At 43.7% G+C, this 11,132-nt stretch overlaps 1 protein-coding gene across 1 annotated transcript; it reads left to right on the top strand.

Annotated features, from left to right (window-relative positions):
- Positions 1–289: 289 nt before the first annotated feature.
- lin28aa (lin-28 homolog Aa) lies at positions 290–8,252 on the top strand. Its single transcript, XM_070965896.1, has 4 exons — positions 290–320; positions 793–965; positions 5,136–5,320; positions 8,033–8,252. Exons 1-4 carry the CDS (start codon positions 290–292, stop codon positions 8,250–8,252), a joined length of 609 nt encoding a protein of 202 aa, XP_070821997.1.
- Positions 8,253–11,132: the final 2,880 nt, after the last annotated feature.

Here is an 11,132-nt window from a genome sequence, read left to right as displayed (position 1 = left end):
GTTTTTGAAATGTTTTTACCAGAGGAGGGGGGGGGGGGGTCTTCAGGAAAAAAAAAAAAAATCTACCCTGTGACCCCCACCCCCTCAACCCTCATTGTTTAGGGGGAATAGGTTGCCAGCCCCCTTTTGTTTACCTCCCTCTCCCGCTTTCCCTCTCGCTGCGCAGTTTCTGCGTTTCACTGCATTTTGCATGAAAGTGGCAATCTGCGAGGATTACCCATCTTGAGGGGCTGGAAAAAGGGATACTGTAGCTTGGGTGCTAATCTGGACTCAAGGCAGAACTGAAGACATGGGCTCCGTTTCTAACCAGGAATTCCAAGGTTGAGTAACGCAATAAATCGCACTTAGCCTTTTTCCTCCTTTATAAAGTGAGTTAATTAAGTCGTCTTTGCTGGACTGCCACTGAAGCTGCAGAGGGACAGTTTAAGGCATTGTTCACACACGTGATGTGCAGTCCGTGCGTCCATCAATGCATTAATCGCTCGTTAGAAATTCTGACATCACGCAGCCTCCGAGATCACTTGTTTTGCACAAACTCGTGGCACTTAGTAAGAAGGTGTTCGGCAGCTTTCGCGAAATTATCTCAGAAATTCAGCAGAAACGCAGCCTTGTCCAGTTACCGGTGTGTCGGTTTCATTGATCCATGTGATGATGCAGCAACGCCAGAGGAAGAGAAGAAAAGTTTTCAAACCTTTTTGAACTTTTTGCATGCATCTAAAGCATCCTCGGTTCTGCTTCGGTACATTTAGATTTATAGATCTTTTTGGTGATCACATGCTCTTTTCATTGCAGGAGTGTGTAAGACCGAGGAGGACGAGGGACCGAGCGCCGAGGAGGATTCACCGTCTTTCCACGGGGTCGGAATGTGTAAATGGTTCAACGTCCGCATGGGCTTCGGGTTCCTGTCCATGACCAACCGAGAGGGAGTGCCACTGGACGAACCGGTCGATGTATTCGTCCATCAGGTAGGATTCCTCTCTGCTTACGATCCATCCAACACCCAGCGCCGATGTTTCCTCTTAACGCGAGCAACTTGCGCATCTCAACTTTCAATAAGTCCTGAAAGTGCGACCTTTCCCCTTCAATCAAATGAAATGTCTTAACGCACAGCAGGAGTGAGATCATCCCTCCTGTTTCCAATACGTTTAGTTAATTTAATTTAGTTTTTTTCCCCCAGCCTAGTCACTGTCTTCGACAGCTATGACTCATCAGGCTGTGGGAAACGAAGACAAAACTAAGTGCGTTAAAAAGAATAAAAGCAAGACTCCAGTCTTAGGCGATTTCGTGTGAAAGTTATAGTAATATGTGGTTGTTTTAACTGGTTTAGATGGGTGTTTTGTTTGCTGTGAGGTGGGTGTTTATCCCTCAGGGGAACACGTGTTGCAGCCAGAGAAGAGCTGCGGGCCTCCCTCGTGGTTTTTAGAGACGCGTCGGAGAAATTAAAGAAAAAAGCTCGAGCAGGTTGACGTCAGTGCTGAATATAGATCATAGTGAGCGCTGTGTGTGAGCTGCACGAAATTTGGTCTTTACAGGGGGAGGAAATGTGTAATTGATCATCTTCTGAACACAGTCGATTTTTTGTTTTTGTGTGGAATATGATGAGTGGATGCCACATTTTGCCACTTATTGTTGACAAAAGTATATTTTTTAAATTATTCGAACCGTTTGGGGTCCCAGATTGACCACAATGAACTGGCAAACCATCTCAATCAGGATTTTTGATCATTTTTTAAGGTTTAAAGTATGCTTTTTGCCCCTCATTTTAACACCATCACTGGACATATATTTATGTGAGCGTGCTTCATGGATTTATTTCTGGGAACAGTGAAAATTGTCCTACTTGTTGCTTAACTGCAACTCTGCTCTTCTGATCTCTCAGTTCTTCTCACCACATGCCTCTTTCATTCTTCTGTTGGGGTTTTATTGTTTCTTTCTCAGGCCGAAGAGATAAAGAGAACTTCTCAGTTCACCCAGGTTTAACCAAAACCTTCATTCACCTTTTCATACAGAGGTGGGGGTGCATATCTCCTCCTACCTCTCGTGTGTGAGTGCCCCCATTGCTGTCTGATAAGATAAAGGCTTAGCATGTGAATGAGAGGAGTCCCCACTAGCTGCTCATTCACCTCAAGGTTCCTGCCATAAAGTGATTAAAGACTCTTTGCTCAACCCCCGCTCTGTGTGTGTGTGTGTATGTGTGTGTGTGTGTGTGTGTGTGTGTGTGTGTGTGTGTGTGTGTGTGTGTGTGTGTGTGTGTGTGTGTGTGTGTGTGTGTGTGTGTGTGTGTGTGGCACTGTTATGCTAGCTTTAGAGAATGAAGAAGCTCTCAGGGTTTATATTAGGTACATTTCGTTGCTGACACACCACCATAGTCTGAGACCATATGCAATTCTATTTTCAGCGATTTCACTTGTTTTTGCGATCAGTGCACATCATATAAAGTCACTGTATCACCCGCACTTAAGTCTTATAAATGATCTTAAGCGTTCACACTTGACTGGGGCCAGTTTTCAAACTCAAGCAGTGGCTCCTCGCTTTTCTTTTTTTCAGTTGCTGCTTTCTGCTTATGATGATGCATATAGAGAGGCTCCATTGTTCTGTGCAGCCGTTGCAACTGAAATATTGTTTGACTATGCACAGGAAGTTGGTAAGTTGATTAATCATATTGCAAACCAAAACTTCAACTGTTCAACCGGGGGCAGGAGCTTACAGGTTCTCCGGTAGATTTATAGGAAAATGCAAAAGAACAGGTGGATTTATTAATGCCAACTGACTTTATATGCAGCTTAAAAAATCCAACCCAGTGTTCAAAATCATTTCTTTGTCATGAAAATATAAAAATATTATTCCCGATGCTCTAAAGGCAGCACAAACTGAGAGGGGAGTTGTGAAGCTCACTGCTTACACAAAAACTGCATACTGTACTCTCATTTTATCTGCAAGAAATGCAGGACCAATGACTTTCTTTCCTCTCAGTCACTAGAAAAGGTAGACACACGCGTGTCAATGATGGATGTATAGGGGTTATGGCAATGTAAAAGGCCTCAGCCCCAAAATTAGTGACTGCATGTCAAGGAAAATTAACTCCCGGGGTCCTCTGGCCTTTGTGCAGGTGGACAATAGAGCCATGCATCCGAATGAAGCACCCCTCGGCCGTGACCGAGCCCCTCTTTGTCTCAGCAGCAGTCCCGCTTTTGTCCCTCGCTGCTCTGATGTCTTTCTCTGCCTCGCTTGGCTTCCAGATGCATTCTGGACAGTTTACAGTAGACCAGCCTAATAACACCTCAACATCATGTTAAAGTTAAAGGCCAAATCCTTATCTGCACCTGCGTGTGTGCGTATATGTGTATATAACCTGATGTAGGGCATGTGGCTGCTGAGGGTCCGTTATGGGGGTGGGGAAGGTCACACATGGGAGAGGAAGTGGGTTAACGGTCACCAGGGCAGAGAGGCCTGATGGGATTGGGGCTCTGCGGACATCCATGTTGCCACTCAAATGTCAGGGCTCACCAATCATATGTCCTCGCTGCTCAGGAGTTTGTGGCAGATGCTCAACTGTGGGTGAGCGTGGCAGGATTAGAGAAGATGGTGCTTTTGTTTGCTTTTGGTTTCTTTCATTCAGGGCATCACCAGTGTGCAGCTCACTAGAACTACTAACTGTGATTCCAGCGTCAATTTGGTGGAGTGAAATAGTCTTTACTGGCTATTTAATCTGAAGCTGTGTTTTGGAGATTTACTACCTGTATCTTTAAAATGAGAAATTGTCTTTAAGGATTCTCCTGTTGGATTTGGTTTAAAGCGGACCCCAGACTTTGCTTTGAGAAGCTCAGTTTGACTCCTGGTGGTTTTGGCAAAGGCAGAGTGCAGACTGTTGTTCGTAATTAGCAGATGGATGTGACTTTATACTCCGAAATGAAAGAAAGAAAAGGGGATTAATGTCTATCAAAACAAGCCTGCTACATCATGGATCTTTCTTCCTGTGTCAACAGTCTTCTATAGTTGTGACAGGTTAATCTCACACTCCCAGCAAGGGAATTTTAGAAAGGGGTTTCCCATGTTGTGTTAGCCAGTCTCTGGGTTTTATCCTCAAAACCGCACCACACCATCCTTTCCTTCATCTCTCTTTTCTCTGGAATCGGAAATGTTTCTGGCAAGACGCTGATCAGGAAGAGCCTCCTCACAGTTCACTTGCGGTGAACATAGTTTCAGTGAAAATGTAGCTAACCAGGAGGCTGAGTTACTGTTTGCTCTCAGCTTATTCAAACCTCCAGCCCCATTGTTGATTAATTAAGCTACACGCCTCTCCACTGTTCCTCAAACATGCTCCTACATGAAATCATCGAGTGTCTTTTACAAAAAGCAGATGCCACATATTCAAACACCAATATCAATCATTTGTGTTTTCTCATGACTTTTATCTTCCACATCTCTCTGCCAAACAACTATCCAAGGAATGTCACCCTGACCCCCAACCTCCCAGAGAAGCCACGCTGCCTTCTCACCCCACCCCCAACCATAGCACTAACCCCTGCATCCTGCAGTTTAGGGTTAGTGGTGGTGGTCAGTGTGTGGAGCTTTGTGATGTGGGTGGGAAGAGGATGGGGTGGGGGCAGCAGTGTGGAATGCTGTTCCTCCAGAGGGGGGGATGGGTTGAAGGTTATCCTCATCAGATTTACCACTCAAACACAAGCAAAAAGACAAAGCAGCCTCAAGGCATCGTTACCTTTAATGCAGAGCAGCATGTAGAGTCGGAGCAGCCAGCTTTGTGTTGCTTGTTTATTTATCAGGTGGGACATAATGATCACCTTAAAATATCAGGTACCTGATAAGTGCTCTCTGGCTGTGATGGTATCACACAGTGAAGAATGGTTGGGGGTTGTTCTCAAAGGTCAAAGTATCCTGAGGTTCAGTATGGAGATGATTTGGTCACTGGTTTTGTGATATGACAAAAAGTCTAATTATCACTTATATATATGTGATCTGCTACATGTCTGTGATGGGGAAAAGATTCATTCATCCCTTTGTGGTTTGACTCTTCCTGCTGTACCTATTAAGGCTTAAGTCAATATAAAACTGGAGTTCCCCAAACACCAAACAATAATTTCGATGCTGAATCCTCTTCCTATGTTGCCTTTCAGAGCAAGTTGCACATGGAAGGCTTCCGCAGCCTGAAGGAAGGTGAGATGGTCGAGTTCACCTTCAAGAAGTCTTCAAAGGGCTTGGAGTCGCAGCGAGTTACTGGGCCGGGCGGCAGCCACTGTGTGGGAAGTGAAAGGAGACCCAAAGGCAAGAAGGTCCAGAAGCGCCGTTCGAAGGGAGATAGGTAAGCAGGGGCAGAGGAAGGAACAGGAAAGACATGTGAATGATTTATTAGTGTAGTAAACTGAGTACGTAGTAAACTGAAATTTTTCATTTCACGAGTGTGATGGCACACATCCTGTCTCTGCTGCATGCATGCAATCGTCCTCAATATCAGGAGGCGAGGACCCCACACAAAACACCCATTTAAACTTTAGATCAAAAAGATTATTTGTATTGAGAAGAGGAAACCGTAGCAAGTGTAGCAACTCGTCTTCTGTCCTGTGAGAACTCTGCATCTCGGATTGCGACGGATTTTGTACTTCATCAAAGGGACCTTGAGAGGCTTTATTTCTCTACCTTCCACAAACATGGTTGTCATTGTTGTGTCCAGTTCAGATCAGAGGTACGATGGTGTTTTAGTTTCTCCCCATTTCCCTTCCTCTTCCTCGACCCCAACCCCCACCTCCAGCCCTAGCAGGGGTCACACCAGCAGGCTTGACGTGTGACCTGGATCAATAACTGTTTAAATCTGCTGGCCCCTGGAGAATTCACACCCACTGATTCTCTCCTCCTAACCCTCCACTACCAATGTGATTCATAACTCCAAAACCTAAAACTAAAAATAACACTTTTAACCACATAAACATTAATATAGATAATGTTGGTTCTCTGCTTATAGAGAATGATGCATTTTACTTAAGATTGTTAAAAATGTAGCCAACTATGTGATGGAAATAGCCATAGGCATGTCATTCCTCATTACTGTAAAAGCAATTATATTTTCATTTGATCTGAACCTGCACACAAGCCTTCAAAAACAAAAGCTCTTCTCATGATTTGACCAAAAAAAGGTAATGATGAATCTGCAAATGCATCTTGTTATCCAGGAAACATTTCTCCTGGAGATTCAAGGGTTTCATGAGAATGTCCCTCCAAAGAAGAAAAAGCAGAGGGGGCCCTTGACTTTTTTTTTTTCTTTTTTTTTGGGGGGGGGGGGTAAATCTTTGAATAGCAGTATAGCACAGGGTTAGAGGTGTATCAACTTCACCCTCCTGTCAGTTGTGATTAGAGCCAGAGAGTAGTCAGTGTGAGAACAGAGATCATTACCGCCTCAAAGAGTCCTGGGAGGCCCGCTCTGGTTCAATAACTCCACCTAGGCCACACTGATCCATTGATAACATATCGTTCCCCTCGAGCGTATTTCATTATGCAACACTGGACGGTGTTTTATTGGTTCACGTATGATTGATTGATTGATCATACTTAGAACCTTAGATCATACTCAGGTATCATTAGGACAGAAGTTTCATTCCACTTCTTAGTTCTGGGTTTTGCTTGCAAAGTGAGTGAGCAGCAGTTTTCTGTACATTTTATAGACCGTGTGTGTGTGTGTGTGTGTGTGTGTGTGTGTGTGTGTGTGTGTGTGTGTGTGTGTGTGTGTGTGTGTGTGTGTGTGTGTGTGTGTGTGTGTGTGTGTGTGTGTGTGTGTGTGTGTGTGTGAGAGTAATATACATACATATGACTAGGGGTGGGGAAAAAGCTCCTGTCCATTTAATTGATAACAGATGTAAGAGCCTGGGCAAGGGGGTGAAAGGTCACTGTTGTCATGGCAACAGTGTATGAGTAAATGCAAGAAGGCTGGGGGCAGGGATGAGCTTGGTGGGGGTTAGAGGACTGGGGAGGAGGGCAGGGTTCAGAGGTCATTACTGCAGCTTTTTTAGACAAAGGGTCCACTTCCCCTTCCCTCCACTTGCTTCCTGGTGGACGCTGATGTAAGGAGCTTCGGTGACGGCATAGACCTTGACACCACCCCAACGGCCACTGCCACAAAGACGGACTGACCCCTCGGCGGCTGCCCGTTCAAACCTCATCTGCTGCTACAATGGCGGCAGGGGGTCTGCAGTGGCACAGGCCGACCGCCCCACGCCCACCACCCATCTGTCTTCCGCCCCTGCACGCGTGGCCATTCTATAGCCAATGTTCAAACAGAGGTGGTTGATGGCACCCCTGATGGCTCCTGCTGACCCCTCATGGTGTTCATTTCTAAAGTTCAATGCTGATGAAAGGAATGTTTTACATTGATGCAACAGAGTGCAGCGGGAAGTTTCTGGCAGTGACAAATAGGACAAGCTGTTCACGATACCTGATGATAACATGAGGCATGGTAATCATACCCGGTCCACGGAAAAAAAGGAGCCCTGCCTCTTCATTTTTGCAATTCTGTAAGCCTTCCAGACACTTCTGCTTCCCCAAAGGTTGCTAAAAGGAAGATTTCTTACTAGCGTGCCATGTTTTGAGATGTTGCTGTTCCAAAGAGCAACATGGTGTGACCTGGAATGCCCTTGCAACCTTTCTGCAAGTCAATCCAGATGAAATGTTGCCACCTAGTGTCAAACAGGTGCAATTTAAAGCCACCCTCCACACAAAAACGTGCTTTTGGTCATTGTTACTTCATTTAGATGTTTTTATATCCACTTTAACACTCGAAGGCTGTTGTGAAATAACACATTTTGCATTCAGCAGTTTTGAATTTTTCAATGAGGCAGAATATGAAGCTGTGCCTTTAAGATTGCTACATGGGTAGTGTTGCTCTGCAGGATGTGTACAAAAGCAACTGTGGCCCATATCAATCAATCAATCATCTCTGCTGCCCCCAAGTGACCAAGAAATGTATAATAACCACTGCAACTTTAAGCACACATTACATCTGACCAAATGCGCTCTGCTCTCATAGGTGCTACAACTGTGGAGGCCTGGACCACCATGCCAAAGAGTGCAAGCTGCCACCCCAGCCCAAGAAGTGCCATTTCTGCCAGAGCATCGACCACATGGTTGCCAACTGCCCAATCAAAGCACAACAGTCCTCGCCAGGTTCTCAGGGAAAACCGTCCCCCTCAAAAGGAGATGAGGAGGAGCACAGCCACTCGACTCCGCCTCCCGAGACTTCGGATTAAACAAGAAATTGGGCAACAGTGACGCCGGGGCAGCACAGAGGCCAATCAAACTGCTTTGATGGAGAGATGGGACACACAAACCCCGTCCGCCCATTGAAGCTGCTTTTGGAACTACCTCAGGTTAAAAAGAAAAGCTTATGAAGAATGTTGCTGATTTTTTGTTTGTTTGCTTGTTTGTTTGCATTTGGTGTAACACTCAGGAATACTGCTGTATTATTGCACTCAGGACGCTTTCTAAATGTTTGAATCACTGCTGTTCCTCTAGGGGTTTGAGATTGTAGTGAGCATTGCCATATAACGGATTATCTCAATGAGTCCTTGTAGAATCTGTGTTTTCTTTTGTGATACTGTGCCTCTCCTGCAGGCATTATACCTCTTTTGTTTTTGCGCAATACTCTGTGTGTTTAGTATAGAGCTACACTTTGGCTGCCTTACCATTTAGTCTCCTTCCTGACTGTTACACCTCATTATCCGACAAGGCAGAGACGTGACAGTTAGTACCTCTGTAATGAATGTTAGTTTGCATATGGCATGGGGAACGGGAGGGTTTGTGAAAACACATGGGACGGGTTTTAGGGTATAGCTATAGGCAATGTATTGGCGTCTGCCAATATTGCAGTTGACCATCCAGTAATCCTGGGGCCAGATGAATGTCAGACCAGAAGTGGTTTCCAGCTTTTGGTCAGAAATATTTTTTGTCATTATTTCCATCCAGCGTTCTGCTGGTGGTCTACCTCATTGGTGCATGTTTGGTCTGCTACTGAAACCGTCACTCTACCCGCTGATGGTTAACCAAATATCCTCAGAATACAGCTATGGAGATTGTGATTTGAGCTGGGATGAAATCAAATCCTTTTTGCACTACATTATTTACATGGCATTGCCATTGAACTGGGGTATGGTCAGAGGTTCATATCTCTTGAACCTCACACCCAACATCACAGCCGGATGTGGTCAGAGTGGTCTGTTGTACTGGGGTGTGTGATGTAGCTCCATCACAGCTCCTGCCACTATTTAGCAGGGAAAACTAATTATTAGTCTGGGTGTAGTAGTAGTCTCAACCAGAGAGGGCAGCAAAACACTGCTTTTCAGCCTTTAACCGGTCAACTACTGCTGCTTTCTAATTACCTCAAGTTGATAGAATTCCAACCAGTGTGATACTAAACCTGATACATCTTTACTTCTAATAAGATACTTGACCTGGACTGAGTTACTAAGGGGTCCAGCTAGCTCTCCTCTTGATACTTGAATAAAATGAAGCAGAATCAGCCGTGATGTTACCAGTGGGAAGGCTGGTGTTTTTGTTTATATCCAGTGTGATCCATTTCTAGGTAGTTATTTAAGACATTACCTCCCTATGACCCTTAGTAGGGTAATAATTCAGGAACACCAAGCCTGCACGGAGGAGCATGTAGAACTAGCTAGCTAATCAGCATTTTACTCCCATTTTACAGGAGAAGCTGACGAGACTTTTACACCCAATTAATATATATGTAAAATTATTCTAAAGCCTTTTTGAAGAAATCATTCTACTTATTTATTTTCATCCAAGAGTGCTGCCGTTTCCTCCCTCTGCTCTTGTTGAAGCCTCTCAGCAATGAATGGTAGACATCAAAAAACTTGCAAATGTCATTCAGAGCTCCATGATGTGAGAATATATTTGGGTAACACATTTTTAACATCAAGGTACTTGTATTACTTTGTACGTATGATCCTGATAAATCATTGTCCTTAACAATAATTCAATGCAGTATGAATGCAGTTTGACAGTACTATATTGCAACACAAGAGTAATAGTATACAGTACATACTGTACAGGTACATAGTATTATGAGGACTGACATAAACTGTGAGTTTGTTTTATTTTCTTTGCCTTGTATGATTTTTTTTTTTTGTTTTGCTTTGTTTTTTTACTCTTAATTTTTGAGCACAATGAGCCTTTCTGAAGAAAGTCCCGTTGTTATTGCTATCTATCTATGCCAAAACCAATGCAATGTTACTCCGCACTAATCATGTGTAAGATGCATTAAGTAGTTTTTTTTTTTTTAATTCAGTTTAATCTCTTTTGAATATATGTTCCATACTCTGAATTATATTTTTTTAGATTTTCATATACCACACACAGCCGGTTGCTGGTTGGAAAAGGAAATACCTCCACTCTTAGGCTCATCTCAGGAATTACCGATCTGAAAACTCAGGGAATACTTCAGATTGATTGGAAGGAGTCGAGGAGTGTTTTTTCTAGACAAAGCAGGGGCCGAATGCTCATCCGCATGATGTGAAGCACAGGACAAAGAAGCTTAAGTAAAATAGGTTTGGAAATGTGGTGCGACAGTTTCTTTTATAAGAAAAATACTACGATTGTGGCCATAAAGGAATGGCACATTAGATGATGTGAAACAGTTAAGATTGAGATTCACAAGCTTTTTGACTCTTTGTTCGCTTTCGTGCACCCAGTGTGATGATGATCTTTCTATTTTCTCCTCTTTGACATAGCTTGCCATGATATGATGTGAAGAAAATGTTCCACTATTATTGTATTTTTTTCCTCTATAATCGTTGTAGATGGGGATGTAGTAGAATATTATTAAAGGGATTGGGGCTAGTAGTATATAATCCGGGGTTGTCTCATCTCAACACATGGCCGATACGTGGTGTTTCAGACTATCAGTGCTTATGACAAAAAGAATGTGTCATTGATGACTTAATACTCAAACATTGTTTCACACTCTGCCATTAGGTAGCGTTTATAGTTTAAAGGCTGCAGAAGCAAACACTGTTTTGATAATTCCACTCAGGATATGAAAAGATTGTTAAAGTGCTCTGATTAGATAGAAATGGTTTACTTTTCTGTGTATTTTTATGTTGAATTTACCACTT

The sequence above is a fragment of the Chaetodon trifascialis genome, chromosome 7, assembly GCF_039877785.1.
Source record: "Chaetodon trifascialis isolate fChaTrf1 chromosome 7, fChaTrf1.hap1, whole genome shotgun sequence".
Lineage (NCBI taxonomy): Eukaryota > Metazoa > Chordata > Actinopteri > Chaetodontiformes > Chaetodontidae > Chaetodon > Chaetodon trifascialis.
Note: the sequence above shows the minus strand (reverse complement) of the source record. Positions and strands in the feature narration are given on the sequence as shown.

Excerpts from the sequence above, each read along its gene's own strand:
- lin28aa (XM_070965896.1), top strand. The coding sequence starts at position 290 with ATGGGCTCCGTTTCTAACCAGGAATTCCAAG. Across the intron at positions 321-792 it reads TTCTAACCAGGAATTCCAAG|GAGTGTGTAAGACCGAGGAG; the intron begins GTTGAGTAACGC and ends TTTTCATTGCAG. Across the intron at positions 966-5,135 it reads TCGATGTATTCGTCCATCAG|AGCAAGTTGCACATGGAAGG; the intron begins GTAGGATTCCTC and ends GTTGCCTTTCAG.